The 20,585-nt window shown below is 40.7% G+C and overlaps 1 protein-coding gene across 1 annotated transcript; it reads left to right on the top strand.

Moving 5' to 3' along the window:
* Positions 1 to 1,131: 1,131 nt before the first annotated feature.
* Positions 1,132 to 20,260, top strand: seraf (Schwann cell-specific EGF-like repeat autocrine factor). The gene is made up of 5 exons (XM_080216613.1): positions 1,132 to 1,470; positions 2,323 to 2,418; positions 13,929 to 14,033; positions 14,232 to 14,327; positions 19,707 to 20,260. Exons 1-5 carry the CDS (start codon positions 1,239 to 1,241, stop codon positions 19,799 to 19,801), a joined length of 624 nt encoding a protein of 207 aa, XP_080072739.1. The 5' UTR covers positions 1,132 to 1,238; the 3' UTR covers positions 19,802 to 20,260.
* Positions 20,261 to 20,585: the final 325 nt, after the last annotated feature.

Here is a 20,585-nt window from a genome sequence, read left to right as displayed (position 1 = left end):
ACTGTCCTTTTTTTTGCAAAACAGTGCAACAGGATCTTTTAAGACTACTTGGACAGCTCATCTAAGAGCACTATTGGTACTTTTCAACAAGTTAATGTACTTCAAACTAACTTTTGAAAATAAGTTTTTCTTTGTTGATTTAACTTTTTTTAAAGATCATTATGTTTATGTGACTAAAATGCTAAATTATACATTATTGGTTCCAAAACAGTGTGTGTAATGACAAATCATTTATTGTATGTATAATTTACAATCACCAGACCAGGCAATCTTGCTGGCAGAATGTAAACACTTCCTACATCTGTCTTTTCTAGCAGTCAATTAATATTTTATATAGAGCATGTACTAGCAGTTATGAATGAATATACACTCAGGCTGACACCGTTTAAGGAGACAAATGTTTGTTTGTCTCTCTAAAATCCAGGGTTAAATATTTCGGAAGAAGATAATGCTAGTATTTAAGCACCTGATCATAAACTAAAGCTTTATGTACACACCCACTCTTAGTATCATAAAAAAACAAGGACACGGTCAGCATATAGTTTAAAGATGAATAATGTTCTACAACACTTACATTTAGAGCAAAAATAAATTTTATATAATGCTGAAGCTGTATTAAAATGTGTAAATCATTTAAATTTATCAAAAACAATCGTAATTTGCAGTCTTATTTTAACCAATTATTTAGTGTACATGTGGAACCTATATATCTATTTCTAGATCATTAATGTAATAAAATCACATTGGTTGGACAAATATTTGATAACCAAAATAATCATGTTTTTATTAACTTGTTTTAAAAATATAGTTTACTGTTTAGTATTTATTAGTATTCATTGATAATTTGGTGCTGTTTTGTCCAGATGATTGTACAAACAAAAACATATCTTAAATTTTGGGATTTTCTTCCAGCTGCTACAGATTGCCATTCTCTTTAGGATAATGTGTCAGTTATGTGTAAAAATATATGAAAATTTAATCGTGCGTTAAAACCTCTACAAGTCCTCCATAGCCTCTAACTGGCAGTGCTTGGCCCTGCTTTTGCATTATTCATCGAGCTCCCTTTTTCCCCTGCCAGTTTTCCCAAACTGGCTTGAAGTCACTCTGCAACCAACCAATTGGAATGTGTGGCAGGACCCGTGGGGAGGTCGGCAGAAGTTTTCAAAGGGGCTGAAACTTCCCGAGAGAAATCAGAGGCACTTTCAGTTCAGACCAGGCGACGGGCAGCCGCAAGCAGAATGGAAGTGCAGATCACACGGCTGGGTGCAGTCTTGTTCCTTTCGCAGTGTTTGGCCTTGCTGCCATTGGAGCTGTGTGAGGCTCGCTCGAAAGCATCACGTGGAGTGGTGGTTCCTTTTGTTTTCGACCCCAAAGCGAAGTGCGAGCCTCCCTGTCAACATGTGGGGCTGTGTATCCGGAACAACACCTGCTTTTGTTCCCGGGGATACGAGGGCGACCTCTGCCAGTATGGTAAATCCAACACTTGCATTTCAGACGGCGTTACATTTTAAAATTCCAGGAACAGGGCGGCTCAACTTCAGACCAATTTCACCATTTAGATTTAGTTCGATACTTACCCCCAGGTATTCTGATTTTAGAAGATAATATCGTTAATCGGGGAAGAAACTTCAAATATACCAGGGAATTTTCACAGTAACTTCACTGCAATGTTGATATAAGACTACTTGTGACTGTAAATATTTTAAAAACTTTTTTAACTTTATACTTTTACGATTAATTGTAGAACTTGTTTGTATTGAATATTGTATACAATATTGTAATTGAAGAATAAGAAGAGCAACGTTTCTGAAAAAAACTGTTCAGTATCGATAATAGATTCAAAATTAAATATATATTTTAAAAACATGATCTGTTGGGGTGGGGGAAGATCTTCAACTAAATCCTGATGGTGAATTATTCGATTTGATTTTCTATGATGAAGGTGAATGAATGAAGAGGTTAAATCAGTAATGAATGAGCAGTAGGTAGGCGAAGTTCCATAAATTTAAGTTCACGCCGGGACGCTAGCTCGCTGTTGTCTGGACTGTATGGGGTTTTAAAAGCATTTGTGGCAATGTAGCAAATTGGTCAGCGGTTCACCGCCGTCTGCACTCAATAACAGAAAATATCTTCATTGTAAAGTTCAAGGACTTGAGAGTTGCGTTTGGGAAGTATATATATTCGGATTGATTCTCTCTTCGCCTGAATACTGTTTAAATCTGTCGCGCTGATAAAAGGCCAGTTGTTTAAGTGTGGCATTCTGATTTCTATGCCTGTACTATGGAGGGAATCATACTTACATCTAATCCAATATGATTCCAGTAACTTGTTATCCGAAATGCAAGAACGGCGGAGAGTGTCTGCGCCCCGGGAAGTGTCGATGTCCTACTGGAGTTGGAGGAAGATACTGCCATAAAGGTACATAATATGAGAGAGCGCATCAACTGATTATTATAAAGAGCAAAGGGCTACTCATGTGGATACTTATTTTTTACTTTGCTTACCGGACAAACCTATTCACTCACATTAAGCATCACCTTGTCTGTTTGTAATGCACCTGGAGTTCACCCGGAGTTATTGTTGCCAACAGTGAATTTCCTCGAGATTTGCTAGTTGTTGTTTCTCTGTACCCTCTCTGTCTGTCTGGGACCACCTGCTCCGGAAAAAAGTTATGTGGTGGTTCCGGTGTTGGATTGAGCTGGGCGCAGTAGGCAGCCTCACAACACCAGTTTAAAGACCAACAGGTTTATTTTCGTATCACGAGCTTTCGGAGCGCTGCTACTTCACAGACATCAAGTTTCTACAAAGATGCAAGAAAGCAGACAAGATCCCTGAAAGGATTACAGATCATGAACCCACTCAAGTCTCACTCACCTGATGAAGGAGCAGTGCTCCTGATACAAATAAACCTGTTGGACTTTAACTTGGTGTTGTGAGCCTTCTTAAATTGAAAGTAAAATAGGGAGAGCTGGATATATTCAAAAGGTCTGGGTGGTGGCTTTTTCAGCAAGAGAAACTTCATCAGGAGTTCAAACCAGTTTTAAGCTAATAGATAGGGAAAGGAGGAGGTGGAGAAAGACAGAATGGAAGGTTGGCAGGCAGGAGTGATCAAATAACATGGTGCAAGGCAAATTAAGTTTAAGTTTATTTATTAGTTTCATAAGTAGGCTTACATTAATACTGCAATGAAGTTACTATGAAAATTCCCGGTCGCCACACTCTGGCATCTGTTCAGGTACGCTGAAGGAGAATTTAGCATGGCTAGTGCACCTAACCAGCACATCTTTTGGACTGTGGGAGAAAATTGGAGCATCTGGAGAAACCCATGCAGACATGGGAGATCATTGCAGACTCCACACATACAGCAACCCAAGGCCGGGAATCAAACCCAGGTCCCTGGCTTTATGAGGCAGCAGTGCTAACCACTGCTGCCCTAAATACAATGGTAATGTACAGGATTGATCTAAAGAGGTGAAAAATGAGTGAAGCAGAACCATTATCAATGACTATCATCTGCAAATTCTGAAGAAAATGGGGCAGACGTTATAATTTGAAATTGTTGAACATAATGTAGAGTATGGAAAGCTGTAAAGAGCTGCATTGGACGATGGGGTGCTACTCTTCGGGCAAACATTGAACTTCACTAGCACAGACTGGGAGTGGAGCATTCAAATTAACAGATCATGCTTATGGACTGAATGTGAGCAGCAAATACAGTATATTAAAAATATCTATTTCACCTGAAAAGTATATTGGTGTCCTGCATGGTGGTAAAGAAGGGGGGTAAAAGGACATGTCTTGCATCTCTTGCACTTGCATAGGAAAATGCATTGGGAAAGGGAGGTGCTGTTCAGTGTGATTACCGAGTGGAATGGTCCATTCAGAATGCTGAAAGGGGAGGGGAGAGCAAGATGTGTTCAGTTGTGGAAGTGATAGGAATGACTGGAAAAAATCCGTTGACTGGTTAGGCTGGTGACTGGAAATTGAGGGTCAAAGGAAACATATAGGAGGGAAGTGGGGAAAGAGATGAGAACAGAAGTGCTAGAAATAGAAAGGACAAGGTGGAGAACCTTATTACAATATCAGGTGACCTCAGTTGAAAGAAACATAATGGAAACACTGGTATGGAAGTTTACACCATTAGAATTTATATGAAGGAAATCATAGAATAATAGAATGGTTACAGCTCAGAAGGGGGCTTTTCAGCATGTCCTGTCATGCTAGCTCTCCATAAGAGTTAGTCGGCTAATTGCAAATCCTGCTTCATAGCTTCATAAGTTTCTTTTTGAAAACTGCAATTCAAGCAATGTTTTATTAAGGTTTACCATAACCTCCTTGCATTGTACTCTGTGCCTGTGTAACACCCAAAATACTGTATAATATTATCCACTTTCTTGACCTTTGCCTGCTACCTTCCATGATTTGTGCAAACGTATGCTTGGTCCCTGTACTCCTGCACCTCTTGAATTATATGTTTTACTTTATATTGTCTCTCCTCATTCTTCCTCCAAAATGTATCACTTCACATTTCTGTGCACTATTTTTCATCTGCCATGTCTGCCCATTCCATCAACCTACCTATTACCTCTTGAATTATATTTGCTGTTCGCACAGTTCATAATACTTCCAAGTTTTGTGTTATCTGCTAATTTTGAAATTGTTTCCTGTATATCCAAGTCTAGGTCATTAGTATATATCAAGGAAAGCAATGATCTTAATATTAAATCATAGCAAAATATTGTGGATGCTGGAAATCTGAAATATAAACAGAAAATGCTGGGTAAACTCAACAGTTCTGGCAGTATCTTTGGAGAGAAAAAAAGACTTAGTGTTTCGGCTCCAAATGACCCTTGTACAGAGCTGAAGAGAAGTAGAAATGTAATGGATTAAATAGTAGGAAAGGTGGGTGGAAGAAGAGGGGCAGAATAGAACAACAGTGATAGATTAAGGCAAAGGAGAGATTGACATAGGTGTTAGATAATATCTTATTAACCCTTGGAGATTGGTATCCAATCCTCCGGTCTGGAAAAAAACACCTTTCTTCACAATTCAACCCTCAGATCCTGCCAATCAGTCAACTTTATATTCATGTTGCTGTTGGTTTTAACTTTGCTGACAAGCCTATGAGATGGCATTTATCAAATGTCTTTTGGAAGTCCATGAAGACACAACCACATTATCTTCATCGAATGTCTTAGAACATAGAACATTACAGCGCAGAACAGGCCCTTCGGCCCACAATATTGCGCCGACCAGATCTTTTTTAAAAAAAAACACTGACCCACTAATCTAAACCAATCCCTTTTCGTCCATAAACCTATCCATAGATCTCTTAAACGCCCCCAAACTAGGTGCATTTACAACCGCAGCAGGCAGGGCATTCCAATCCTTCACCACCCTCTGGGTAAAGAACCTACCCCTGACATCCGTCCTATAACTACCACCCCTTAATTTACCACCCCTTAATCTTTGCTGCCTTATCAAAAACTCATCAACTTATTTAAATATTATTGACTCTTAACAAATCCATGCTAGCTTTTCTTAATCCATTATTGTCCAAGTGACTATTAATTTTGTTCTAGATCATTATTTCTAAAAGCTTTGCCACAATTGAGGTTGCATTGACTGTCCTATGGATGCTGGAATTTTCCTTGCACTCTTTTTTCTACAAGGGTGTAACCTTCACAATTCTGGCACCACTCTACATCTAAGGAGGATTAGAAGATTATGGTCAGTGCCTCTACAATCTCTGCCCTTATGTTTCTCATTTTTTTCAAATACAGTTGATGTGGTCCATCAACTTTTAAGTACAGCCAACCTTTCTAATATTTCCTCTTTATCAATTTTTAATCATCCAATTTCTTAACCACCTCCTCCTTCACCATGATTTTGGAAGCATCTTCCTCCTTGATAAAGCAAATGCAAAGACCTAATTTTAATACCGCAGCCACAATCTCTATCTGCATGCATCAATCTCTTTTTTTTCCTTCGTCAATCTAATTCTCTATTACTTTTTTGCTATTTATAGGCCCAAGGGAAACTTTTTAAATCCTTTTATGTTAGCTGTCATCTCTGCTCATATTTGCTCTTTGGTTCACTTACTTGTTTTTCCAATTCCTCTCTAAACTTTCTACATTCAGCCTGTTTGTCAGTTATATTCTTCCCCTGGCATCTGTCATTGGTACTTCTTTCCTGCTTCATCTAATTCTCTATTTCTTTCGTCATCGAGAAAGCTCTGGCTTTGTTTATCTCAGAAAGAAATCTCAACACCAGCTTAAAGTCCAACAGGTTTACTTGTAGCAAATGCCCCAAGCTTTCAGAACATGCTGTGCCTTCGTCAGGTGGGTGGTTGGAATGTGAGTCTTTATAGCTAATCAATTCTTAAAGGTACAGACAATGTGAGTGGAGAGAGCTTTAAGCACAGGTTAAAAGAAGGTGTATTGTTTCCAGACAGGAAAGTTAGTGAGATTTTGCAAGTACAGGCAAGTCATGGGGGTTACAGATAGTGTGACATGAACCCAAGATCCCAGTTAAGGCCATCCTCATTTGTGCGGAACTTGGCTATCAGTCTCTGCTCAGCAACTGTGCGCTGTCATGTGTTGTGAAGGCCGCTTTGGAGTATCAGAATGCTTACCCGAAGATCAGAGGTCGAATGCCCCTGACCGCTGAAGTGTTCCCCAACAGGAAGAGAACAGTCTTGCCTGGTGATTGTCGAGTGGTGTTCATTCATCCCAGTTTCTGCACCTCTTTGTCCTAATATAGACTAAGATAGTAATAACATCAAGGGTAGGGAGGAGGAAGAGTTTCTGAAGTGTAGCATTGTTGTAATGTCTGCATGGTCTCCCCAGTGTACCAAGCCTCAGGACATCCTTTCGTGCAACGTATCAGGTAGGCAACGTTGGCTGAGCTGCAAGAGAATGAACTGTGTACCTGGTGGATGGTGTTCTTACCTGAGACGATGTCGATGATCTGTGTCGATGATCGGCACGTCTTACAGAGGTTGCTGACACGGATGCTATCATCTCAGGTGAGAATACCACCCACCAGGTACATAGTACATACTCTTGCAACTCGGCCAACGTTGTCTACTTGATACGCTGCAGGAAAGGATGCCCCGAGGCTTGGTACATAAGAACATAAGAACATAAGAACATAAGAACATAAGAAATAGGAGCAGGAGTAGGCCATCTGGCCCTTCGAGCCTGCCCCGCCATTCAATAAGATCATGGCTGATCTGTCGTGGCTCAGTTCCACTTTCCCGCCCTCTCCCCATAACCCTTAATCCCCTCTCTTATCAAGAACCCATCAACCCGCTTCTTAAAAATATTTAGCGAGGCAGCCTCCACCACTTCAACGGGCAGAGAATTCCAGAGATTCACCACCCTTTGAGTGAAGAAGTTCCTCCTCAACTCCGTTCTGAACCGCCCCCCCTTTATCTTGAGGCTGTGCCCCCTAGTCCTACTGTCTTTTTTGAGCGGGAAGAGTCTTTCCACCTCTATCCTATCCATCCCATTCATCATCTTATACGTCTCAATGAGATCTCCCCTCATTCTTCTAAACTCTAACGAGTACAAGCCTAGTTTATTCAGCCTCTCCTCATAGCTCAACCCCCTCAACTCCGGTATCAGCCTAGTAAACCTCCTCTGCACTCCCTCCAGGGCCAAAATATCCTTGCGCAGGTGCGGCGCCCAAAACTGCACACAGTACTCCAGCTGCGGCCTCACCAATGCCCTATACAGCTGCAGCAAGACCTCCCTACTTTTATATTCAATCCCCCTCGCTATGGTACATAGGAGAGACCATGCAGACGTTACGACAACGGATGAATGAACACCGCTCGACATTCACCAGGCAAGACTGTTCTCTTCTGTTGGGGAACACTTCAGCAGTCGTGGGCATTTGGCCTCTGATCTTCGGGTAAACGTTCTCCAAGGCAGCCTTCACGACACACGACAACTCAGAGTCACTGAGCAGAGACTGATAGCCAAGTTCCGCATACATGAGGACGGCCTCAACCGGGATTGTGGGTTCATGTCGCACTATTTGTAACCCCAGTGACTTGCCTGGACTTGCAAAATCTCACTAACTTTCCTGTCTGGAAACAGTACACATTCTTTTAACCTTAAAGCTTGACGCTCTCTCAACTCACATTGTCTGTACCTTTAAGAATTGATTAGCTGTAAAGACTCACATTCCAACCATTATGCATGTAAATTGACTTTGTGTCTTTGTGTTATGTTTGTGATCAGAACTCCCATCCACCTGATGAAGGCACAGCATGTTCCAAAAGCGTGGGGCATTTGCTACAAATAAATCTGTTAGACTTTAAGCTGATACTGTGAGATTTCTTCCTGTTTTACCTCAGTCCAATGCCAGCATCTCCACATTTGCTTATCTCCACATCATTTTGTTTATCCTATCATTCTCCTTCATGGGAATGTAGCTCAACTGTACTCAGAACATGCCCTGTTTAAAGACAGCCCATTATTCTGTACCAGTTTTGCCTTCCAATTTTTGATTCCAATTTAACTGGACCTGATTCACCATTGAAATTGGCCCTTACTCAATTAATTACTTCTCCTCTGGATTGCTGCAAGCTAATCTTTTGATCACTATCTCCTAAATGTTCCCATACTGACACTTGGTTCACTTGACCCATCTCATTCCCTAGATAGATTCTACCCCCTTCATTGTATTGGAAACACACTGATCAAGAAAACTCTCTTGGCTACACTTCAGAAACTCTTCCTCCCCCCTACCCTTGATGTTATTACTATCTTAGTCTATATTAGGACAAAGAGGTGCAGAAACTGGGAGAATGGAATAGAGTCCTTACAGGAAGTGGACTGCAAGTGCATGTGGTTAAAGTAACTTAGATATATTATCATGGATATACTATAATAATATAGTTGATAACCTATTCATAGAGTCATAGAATCCTACAGTGCAGAAGGAGGCCATTTGGCCTATCGAGTCTGTATCTCCCACAATCTCAGTCTGGCCCTATCCCCATAACCTTGCATTTACTTTAACTAGTCCCACTGACACTAAGGGGCAGTTTAGCATGGTCAATCCACCTAACTCTCACATCTTTAGATTGTGAGTAGAAACCAGAGCACCCGAAGGAAACTCATGCAGACACAGGGAGAATGTGCAAACTCCACACAGACAGTGGGAGGCAGCAGTACTAACCACTGTGTCACTGTGCTGCGCGGAAATTCAGACAGAAATTGTGAAAGTGAAGAATTGAAGGTGTACCAGGTGAAGGCAAAGGGAGAATATAAATTGAACACAAACTTAATTAAATTATCGAGTTCAGGGCAAGAGCAGAAAACAATATCGATCATCAAGAGGTGAAAGGTGGGACCAAAGATGTCCCTCAAAAGATGAAAGAAGGGACCAGATTTTTAAAATATCCTTGGGTATTTAAGAGTCAACCACATTTCTGTGGGTCTGGAGTAACGTGTAGGCTAGACCAGATAAAGATGGCAAATTTCCTTCTGTAGATGGGGTTTTACAACAATCATCAATGGTTTCATGGTCAGCATTAGATTTTTAATTCCAAATCTGATGGAATTCAAATTTTACCATTTTCTGTGATGGGATTTGAACCCTGGCCCCCAGATCATCACGCCACATCTCTGGATTACTAGTTCAGTGACAATATCATCACACCACGCGTATGACTGACACAAAGAATGTTGCATATATTCTTTGAAAAGACATAGCTATTGCCCATATGGGTTCCCATATCATTACCCTTTATTTGCAAGAAATGAGTGGAGTTAGAAAAGTTGTTCAATGTGAAAACAAGTTTGTCCATACAGAGGAAGGTGGTGGTGAATGGAGATTGGATTTTTCTACCTGGAAAGTCTAATTCATATACTGGTCACCTGTTTGAAGAAAATATCAGTTCTAAAATGATTCTTGTTAATGAGTTTGAACCAGTCTTCCCGTGCCCTTATCTTATAATGTGAAGGAATATTCTGAATTTACTTAATCCAGTCTCTTAATAAACTTGTAAGCCTCAAAAGGTCAACTCCCAGTTGCCCCCTTTCCAGGCTGAAAAAATGAGTTTTCCTTCTTAATTTAGATGCCAGATACTAAAATTCAGCTCGCCGGGTCTTCTCTACACTGCCTCTAGTGCCTTACTTTCTCTGTTTTCTCAGAAACTGGGAATAAGTATCATATACTAGGTGTAATCTAACTGCACCCATAAAGCACACAGCTTGTTAGCATTTCTGACATTTTATTGCTTTGACTGTGACATTCAATGTTCTATAAATTCAGTTGATGCTGTTCTGAATTTGTTGGGTTAACAATCGGTCTGCTGAGAATACGAGGTTTCTTCCAGCATCACTTTAATTATTTCAACACCATTTGTTTTGATTTAATTATTTCAACACCATTTGTGGACTACTGACTTTCCTTTTCTACGCAGAGTATTTTGCCCTTGATCTGCTGTATACTGTTTTATCCATTTCTTCTTAACTGCTTCCTCTGATTAGTTTCCTGCCCATCCAAACCCAGATAGCCAGGTGGTGAAGGATAATACATTGGAGTCTAGCCCTTTATTTACAGAAATGCACATTGCATAACATGTAACTCCAATGAAACCTCCCTTTCAGCCTGCTGCTCAATACATGAACACAATGGATCCCCAGTCAGGAGTGTGATCGAATATTCTCCACTTGCCTGGATGAGTGCAGCTCCAACAACACCAAAGATATGAAACATAGTTGAATTAATATTCTTATGAGATAAAAATGTTGCTATCAATTCTGAATGATATGACTTGGAAGAGGAAGTAAGTGGTGTGATCAGCAAATTTGCAGATGACACTAAGATGGCTGGATTGGCGGGCAGTGAGGAGCAGTGTGTCTGGCAATACAATGGGATATAGATAGGCTGGTATATTGGGCTGATATATGGCAAATGGAGTTTAATCCGGATAAATGTGAGGTATTGCATTTTGGATGGAATAATGCAGGGGGAAGTTATATGATAAAGGGTAAACCTATAAAGAGTATAGAAACGCAGCGGGACCTGGGGGTGCAAGTGCACAAGTCTTTGAAGGTGGCAGTACAAGTGGAGAAGGTTGTGATAAAAGCCTATGGTATGTTAGCCTTTATAGGAAGGGGTATAGAGTATAAGAGCTGGAGTCTAATGTTGCAGTTGTATACAATGTTGGTTAGGCCGCATTTGGAGTACTGCATCCAGTTCTGGTCACCTTACTACCCAAAGGACGTGGAGACTCTGGAGAGAGTGCAGAGGAGGTTTGCCAGGATGTTGCCTGGTATGAAAGGACTGGGTTATGAGGAAAGATTGAGCAAATTGGGGCTGTTTTCCCTTGAAAGACGGCAACTGAGGGGGGATCTAATAGAGGTATATAAGATTATGAAGGGTATAGATAGAGTAAACAGAGGTAAGCTGTTTCCTATGTTAGAGACACAAGTACGAGAGGCCACGGGCTTAGGGTGAGGGGGAGAGGTATAACATGGATATTAGAGGGAGGTTTTTCACACAGAGGGTAGTGGGGGTATGGAATGCTCTGCCAAGCAAGGTGTTGGAGGCAGGCACGCTGGAGTTGTTTAAGAGTTACTTAGACAGGCACATGAGTGGGTTGGAGATGGGAGGATATAGGAGATTGTTTTAAATAAGGTTCATTAGCATTGGGATGTCCCTGGTAATGTATAAGGATGTGGAATGGTACTAATGTTTTTCACTTTTAATTCACAGGTTTTAAGTCAGTCCGCCTTGTTGTCCAACGAGGGGCATACACGCGATGGGTCGTACTTGGGCTGCTCTTGGGTGTTCGAGAATAGCCTAGTGCTTCATGTCGTTAGTGTGCGCTTAAACTGGACTAGATGCTGGGCAACACGACAGCTCAGTGACTATCACTGTTTGCTGTGCAGACACATGGATTTGGGCCAGTGTCTGTGGGAGTTTGCGCATTCTCCCAGTGCTTGCGTGGGTTTTCTCCAGGTGCTCCGGTTTCCTCCCACACTCCAAAGATGTGCTATTAGGCTGATTGGAGGTAATAAATTGTCCCTAAATTAGTTTCCCTCAATGTGGAATGCCATAAGCATAGATAAGGTTCATGGGTGGAGGGGGGATTGGTAATGTTAAAACGGCGGCGCGGGCTCGTTGGGCCAAAGGGCCTGTTTCCCGGGCTGTTTTTGTTCTTTGTTATATCATATAGATAGATTACTAACCTGTACTCTGTAGAACTGTGGTGTTCTTATTAGTTCAACATGCCTTCAATCTTGCTTTGCCAGTTCAAGTCAGAGACATTGCGTTGAAAATATATGGAATAAATTTTAAAACCTAGTATTTTCATAATGCATAGGGTATTATGTGCAGATCTGCTTTAATTCAAATATTTTCAGTTCTTATATATATGATGAATTAGGAAGGGATGTAGATAGAAATAAACAGTACCTGATGTTTTTGTGAAGTCTAGAATGAGGAACATAGAAATAGAATTAAAGATGCGAGATTTATGAAAGAAAATAGGAAAATCCTTTTATGTAGAGAGTTGTAAGGCTGTAGAATGCCCTTGTAATGATTGAACAAACTCCAAATATTTTTTTGGGAGTTTTTAAGTATTTCTTGGGTAAGAATCCCAACTTTGCTCCATTCTATAGTTTGTACACAGAGTCCCTGGATGAGTAAAATTGAAATTAAGACTATGCCAACATGTACAGTTGGATTTTGATACAAGGGGGAATCTTTGGAAGGTCTAATATAGATAGGAAATATACAGTAAATGGCAGAACCCTTAGGAGTATTCATAGGCAAAGGGACATGGGTGTACAGGTACACAAGTCACTGAAAGTGGCAATGCAGGTGGAGAAGGTAGTCAAGAAGGCATATGGCATGCTTGCCTTCATTGGCTGGGGTATTGAGTTTAAAAATTGGCAAGTCATGTTGACGCTTTATAGAAACTTAGTGAGGCCGCACTTGGAATATAGTGTTCAACTCTGGTCGCCACACTACCAGAAAGATGTGGAGGCTTTGGAGAGGGTACAGAAAAGATTTACCAGGATGTTGCCAGGTATGGAGGGCAGTAGCTATGAGGAGACGTTGGAGAAATTTGGTTTGTTCTCACTGGAGCGACGGAGGTTGAGGGGAGACCTAATAGAAGTCTACAAGATTATGAGAGGCATGGATAGAGTGGATAGTTAGAAGCTTTTTCCCAGATTGTCAGTTACTAGGGGGCGTTGGTTTAAGATGCGAGGGGCGAGTTTTAAAGGAGATGTATGAGGCAGATTTTTTACACAGAGAATGGTGGGTGCCTGGAACTTGTTGCTGGGGAAAGTAGTGGAAGCGGATACAGTAGTGACTTTTAAGGGGCGTCTTGACAAGTACACGAATGGGATGGAAATAGAGGGATATGGTCCCTGGAAGTGTAGGGGGTTTTAGTTAAGTCAGGCAGCACAGTCGATGCAGGCTTGGAGGGCTGAAGGACCCGTTCCTGTGCTGTAATTTTCTTTGTTCTTTGTGGTATGGCCCTGTTAGTGAAACATACAATTGCACATTTAGGTTTTAATTTTCTTTCCCGTAAAGTTTTGGGAATGTGAGGTGACAACTACACACTGAGGTTAATGAGACAAAGGTAAAGCAGTGGAAACCAGCCAATAATTTATGGTGATTCACAATTCACAGGTTATTTCTTCCTAACTAAAATTTGCTGACTGTTTTGAATATTAACAAAGCTTGCAACATTCAGTTTCTTTTTTCTGAAAAATATGGTTCATAGTTTTTTTTAGATAGGTGGGTAATGGGAAGGGAAATAAAGGAATAATGGAACAGATGGGCTACGTGGGATTCTAACTATTCTTTATAAAATGACAACTTATGTAAGAAAAATGTAAATCTTTCAAATTTGTAGAACTTTATTTCATGTAAATGTTGTCTCCACTCAGCAACTTGTGATGGTGGCTGCCTCAATGGTGGAGAGTGCATCGCTGTTAACAGTGTTGTGAAGTGCCTGTGTCCCTCTGGCTGGATGGGATCAAGATGTCAGGAAGGTAAGGGAACTTTAGCGTTGGAATTTTATTTTTGAAAAGCAAAAGGTAAAGTAAAATTCTTGTATCGTTTGTTAGGTGTTCACATGGTTAAGTGGCATTTTTTTTCCTGAAAATGGCAGTAGTTTCATCATTATTTGAAATTAGGAATCCTGAAAATGTATAACTGTACTGTCTCCTCTCCCTCCACCTGCCCAACAGCAATTTGTCCACAGGGATGTCGAAATGGTGGAAGCTGTTTGGCACCGGGGATCTGTAATTGTCCAGATGGATGGGTTGGTGGAGCTTGCCATTTAGGTAAGGCCAAATCTGCATTTTAAGACATAACGTTCTTTACTGTTTTATATACCGATATATAAGATGAGGAATAATGAGATTTCCAGAGCTGTTTAACTGTTTGTTTATTTTTCTTCTTAAAAATATATTAAGAATGCACTCAATTACATTCCATTTTTAATTATAGTTAACAATGACTATTGATTTAGTCTTATTGAGGAAACATTAAACATGTTGGGTAGGAGTTTCTACTATATTATCTCGGTCTTTCCATGTAATTCACAAATTGAATAAAACAGCACAAAAGATAGTGGGATTTCAAGCCCACATTATGCTCGATGCAAATCTGAAGTCTTTTCCAGTATTTAAAAAAAAAACTGGAAGTGGGCCCCAACTACAAAACTGACTGTGACCCCAGATCGAATTAATCTCATTCCTACAGCTTGCATCTATTTACAAACCTTTGAAGGTGTAATAATTCCAGTTCACTAGTTAGTTAAATAATAATGGCAAAATATAGAACATAGAACATAGAACATTACAGCGCGGAACAGGCCCTTCGGCCCACAATGTTGCGCCGACCAGTCTTATTTTTAAAAAAAACATTGACCCACTAATCTAAACCAATCCCTTTTCGTCCATAAACCTATCCACCAATCTCTTAAACGCCCCCAAACTAGGCGCATTTACAACTGCAGCAGGCAGGGCATTCCAGTCCCTCACCACCCTCTGGGTAAAGAACCTGCCCCTGACATCCGTCCTATAACTACCCCCCCTTAATTTAAAGCCATGCCCCCTCGTGCTAGATTTCTCCATCCGAGGAAACAGGCTATCACCATCCACCCTATCTAAACCTCTAATCATCTTATATGTTTCTATAAGATCCCCTCTTAGCCGCCTTCTTTCCAGTGAAAACAACCCCAAATCCCTCAGTCTCTCCTCATAGGACCTCCCCTGCATACCAGGCAACATCCTGGTAAACCTCCTCTGCACCCTCTCCAAAGCCTCCACATCCTTCCTGTAATGTGGGGACCAGAACTGCACACAGTACTCCAAGTGCGGCCGCACCAGAGTTGTGTACAGTTGCAACATGACGCTGCGACTCCTAAATTCAATCCCCCTACCAATAAACGCCAAGACACCGTACGCCTTCTTAACAACCTTATCTACTTGATTCCCAACTTTCAGGGATCTATGTACACATACACCTAGATCCCTCTGCTCCTCCACTCTATTCAAAGTCCTCCCGTTAGCCCTATACTCAACACATCTGTTATTCCTACCGAAATGGATTACCTCACACTTCTCCGCACTAAACTCCATCCGCCACCTCGCGGCCCAGCTCTGCAACCTGTCCAAGTCATCCTGCAAACTTCGACACCCTTCCTCACAATCTACCACACCTCCGACTTTGGTGTCATCAGCAAACTTACTAATCCACCCAACTATACCCTCATCCAGATCATTAATAAAGATTACGAACAGCAGTGGCCCCAAAACAGATCCCTGAGGCACACCACTCGTAACCGAACTCCATGATGAATAATTACCATCAACCACCACCCTCTGTCTCCTATCTGCTAACCAATTCCTGATCCAAGTACCTAAATTACCACCAATCCCATACATCTGCATTTTCTGCAGAAGCATACCATGGTGAACCTTATCAAACGCCTTACTAAAATCCATATATACCACATCTACTGCCTTACCCCTATCCACCTCTTTGGTCACCTTCTCAAAGAACTCAATAAGGTTAGTAAGGCATGACCTTCCCGCTACAAAACCATGCTGACTATCTCTAATCAATTCATTACTCTCCAAATAACTATAAATCCTATCCCTAATAATTCTTTCTAAAACCTTGCCCACTACAGAAGTAAGACTCACTGGTCTATAATTCCCAGGGAAGTCTCTGCTCCCCTTCTTAAACAATGGGACAACATTCGCTGTCTTCCAATCTTCCGGTACTATACCAGAGACCAACGACGACCTGAAGATCAGAGCCAGTGGCTCTGCAATCACCTCTCTTGCCTCCCATAGAATCCTAGGGTAAATCCCGTCTGGACCAGGGGACTTATCTATTTTCAACCCATCTAGAATATCCAACACATCCTCTGTATCAACTACAATACTTTCTATTTTACACCCCTTCACCCCAGTGACCTCCTCAGCTACATTCATATCGTCCTGCGTGAACACCGAAGAGAAATAATGGTTCAGTGCCTCTCCAATCTCTTCCGGTTCCACACACAACTTCCCCCTACTGTCTGTAACTGGCCCTAATCTTGCCCTGACCAACCTTCTATTCTTGACATACCTATAGAACGCCTTAGGATTCTCCTTAATCCTATCAGCCAAAGTCATCTCATGCCCTCTTCTAGCCCTTCTTAACTCCCTCTTCAACTCCCTCCTAGCCAATCTAAAGCTTTCTACTGCACTACCCGAGCCCTCAAGCCTCATCCGAACATAAGCCTCCTTCTTCTTCCTAACCAACAAATCAACTTTTTTTGTGCACCACGGTTCCCTAGCCCTACCAATTCCTCCTTGCCTGACAGGGACATACCTATCACAGACCCACAGTAGCTGCTCCTTGAAAAAACTCCACATTTCAGACGTTCCTAGTCCCTGTAATCTCCTAGTCCAACCAATGCTTCCTAATTCTCTCCTAATGGCCTCATAATTACCCTTCCCCCAGCTAAAACTACTGACCCGAGGTTCATGCCTATCCCTTTCCATCACTAAGGTGAACGTAACCGAATTGTGGTCACTATCACCAAAAAGCACACCAACTTCCAAGTCTAGCACCTGGTCTGGCTCATTTCCCAGCACCAAGTCCAATATAGCCTCACCTCTAGTTGGCCTATCTACATATTGAGTTAAAAAACCTTCCTGCACACTTTGAACAAAAACTGACCCCTCTAACGAGCTAGAGCTATAATAGTTACATATAATTATAATACAGAGGCTTACAGCATCATGGCTGTCAGTCAGCTCCCAAGAAGGTTCTGGAACAGAAACTCGAACTCACCAAGGTGACGACCCACCCTGCTCCTCGAATGGTTCCCTGGGTCATGCGACCCTTATTCTGTAGATTGATCCGCAAAGGGATTATCATCACAAAGGAGCTCTTAAAATGTAACTTTTTTTGATGGAAGGACACAAATAGGCCACTTTTAAAAATTAAGTGATTAATTTACTTAGAATCTGAGGATGAGATTTTCCGGTCCCATTGCAGGAATCATAACGAGCAAGACAGAAAATTCAGCGGATCATTTAAAGATCCATTGACCTCAGTTGGGAATTTTCATTCTTGGGGCATGCAAGGGAAAATCTCACCCTGAACGCTACACACAAATGTAAAGAGTAAACGGTTCAGTATAGTTTTTTAAAGCCATTTTTGATCAGCTAACGTTATGTGGTGGACAAGACATTCTGATTAATGTATTAATGAAAAGCCCATTTTCAGTTCTATTAATAAACCAACACCAGATTACCATTTTTAAATTCTAAAATGCTGTTAGGCCGGTCCGTGGCAGAATTTATGTTTGGTGATATGCAGATGAGTTGGAGTGGAAACTTGAGCATAACAGACACTTCTGAAAATTAATGTAGATTTAAGCGCAATTTGTGACTGGATCATTGATCCAAAAACTTTTGATCATTATATTACATTTTTCAATCAGTTGTTAAGGCAAAATGAAACTGTTCTGATTGAATCTGTTAGTTTTCTTTTCCCTCATTGCTCAAGTGTAATTTTTCCCATTTCTCAATTTTTGCTTTTCAATTATATTGCACAAACCACACTGTATCAAAAAAGCCCATTTATAAAATCATGAAGACACATCTTGACAATTCTCACCCATTTGACTAGACAATTCCTAAAAAAAAACTTGTTATATAACACATCAATTCACAAATTCATTCATATCTAATATCCACAAGCAGGATAATACACTCTTCTAGTTATTGAGACACCCTGGATTTTTGCCACATTCTTTCCACAAAACATAGCCCATTAATAATGATGTGTGTAATTTGTGACAATGACTACATGCATGTTTATGGTGCCAGGGTGGTGGATTTTATAGGTTTGTAGCAGGACAGTGATGACAGAACAAAGTAGAGGTGAAGATCAGCAGTAATGTGGAGGTGGATGTTAGCACTCATGGGTTTTGAAGATCAGTTGAAGGTTGAACAGGATACTGTATTTTTGCAGCCTTTGGCTTAACTGGAGGAAGAGGCAAAGAAAATAAACTGTGGCCAGGATCCACTGATGTCTTACATCCTGCCACAGCTGCCAGGGAGAATGGAGAATTTGGCACTCAGCCCAATCCCCATTCACTGTAGCAGGACCGGAGAATCACATCCACAGGCGAGGTCAGAGAATTGGCCTGTATCTCAGGCAAGTGTGCACAGTTGTTAGCAGGAACTGAATGCAATGGATTTGATTTTCATGGTTTGGAGGTGGAAAAATGTTCTGGCTCAACCATGCTTTGATGTTGGAGATATTTTATAGTACAGTAATATTTTTAAAGAATATGGACGGGAGTTTACGGCCTTGCTTGACTCGAAACTGTAAAATCCTGCATGAGGTCAATGGACCTTTCCATTGTCCACCCCTCACCCGCTCAGATTCCTGTGGTGGGCAGAGCGGTAAAATTCCAACCTATATTTTTCACATACCAGTACCTCCTTGCATACAAACTGGCAAGTCAATGTGTTGTACCTTCATACAATCAGTTGGAAAGAATGAAGAAGATCATTAGATGGCAGAATAGATATTTTCTTCATGTCATTGCTAGCGCCCTCTTTTCAGAGTTTTTTTCATGACAGAAGTGCAGAATGCGAAAACCCACCTTTGCTACTGTTGCTTCGAAACTATAATACAATTGAAGCAGATGAAATTCTGGCAAATAAACAGCCAGCTTTCGTAAGAAATAGGAGCATGGACCCATTGTTTAATAAGAAAATCTAAGTCAACTCCACTTTCACACCCTATTCAATATCTCTTGATTCCCTAAGTGCACAAAAATCTTTTGATTTTGATCTTGAATGTATTCAATGATTGAGCATTCAAAGCCCTCTCAGATAAAAAAAAATTCCAGAAAACAGCACAGCCCTTGGAGTAAAGAAATTTCTCTTCATCTCAGTTCTAAAATCATAATCCTCATATGGCTGATATTGGGGGATTAGAACTTGATAATTGACTTGGAGCAGTGGGTGGGTTCTGACAGTGCATGGAGAACCCAGAAATAAATGCAATACATCCATCAGAATTTTCTATAATACAAAAACAGTTAAAGTAAAAAGGATTTGCATTCTTATCTTTGTTCCAATGATAGGCATCTACTAAAAATATTGATTCTGGATTAATAACACTGACTATTCTGTTTGTAGCGGTTTGTGACATCCCTTGTGGACATGGTGGGAAATGCATTGCGCCTAACGTGTGCCGATGTCGTGGCTCCTACACTGGTCCTCAATGCAAATGAAAGGAAAGTGAATGAAGAGTCTTTTCCTGGAGAGGATACCTTTTAGTTATTGCTTTCTTTGGTCAAGCCATCTATTAGAGGTTTTTTTTAAAGTAATAACTCATCAGTGCCAAAAATTGAGAAACAAGTGGAAAACTTATGTAAATCATACACCTTTACATTCTTTTTTTTTTCATAGCTAAAGTGGCTATGCTCTGTGGTTATTTTTTTCATGGGCTGACAGCATGTGTATTTGCCTGATTGGATTTTTAATGCAATGGTTATCTTCTGTGTAATTTCATTCCTGTTAAATATAATTGAATGTTGGCATTTTTCTCGCAAAATTCTAAACAGAATGATTACAAGCCAACCATAATCACTGGAGGGATCATTTTACTTGGTTTTAAAAGTCCATGTGTGGTTATGTGACTATTGTTCCTGATGCAGCTGCAATAAAGTATCATATTGAAGCTTTTAGAACTGTTTATTATAGGTTTGTAATACTTTGTCCTGACTAGAAATTCAGTATAACTCAATCTGTTACATTCGTTGTCACCTTTTTCAAAAATAGTAAGTGATTTGCTTAGAATGGCTGCATCACAAATATTATGTAATTCTATGCATAGATTTCTTTTTGTATGCTTTGAAAGAACTGGTCAGAAACAACTTTGGAGCATAAGTGCCAAATTCTGAGAGGTGCGAAGAAAGAAATAAGCAGTTGCATTCATTTCATGTGTCCCTCAAAATTGGTTGATCATGCACAGGATTTGTATGGAGGACAGAGCAAGGCCACCAACTTTCAAAT

Source organism: Carcharhinus amblyrhynchos, chromosome 2, assembly GCF_965287045.1.
Source record: "Carcharhinus amblyrhynchos chromosome 2, sCarAmb.v2.hapA, whole genome shotgun sequence".
Taxonomy (NCBI): Eukaryota; Metazoa; Chordata; class Chondrichthyes; order Carcharhiniformes; family Carcharhinidae; genus Carcharhinus; species Carcharhinus amblyrhynchos.
Note: the sequence above shows the minus strand (reverse complement) of the source record. Positions and strands in the feature narration are given on the sequence as shown.

Coding starts and splice junctions, on each gene's coding strand:
- seraf (XM_080216613.1), top strand. CDS start 1,239: ATGGAAGTGCAGATCACACGGCTGGGTGCAGTCTTGTTCCTTTCGCAG. Junction 2,419..13,928: donor AGGAAGATACTGCCATAAAG/GTACATAATATG, acceptor GTCTCCACTCAG/CAACTTGTGATGGTGGCTGC. Junction 14,034..14,231: donor GGGATCAAGATGTCAGGAAG/GTAAGGGAACTT, acceptor CCTGCCCAACAG/CAATTTGTCCACAGGGATGT.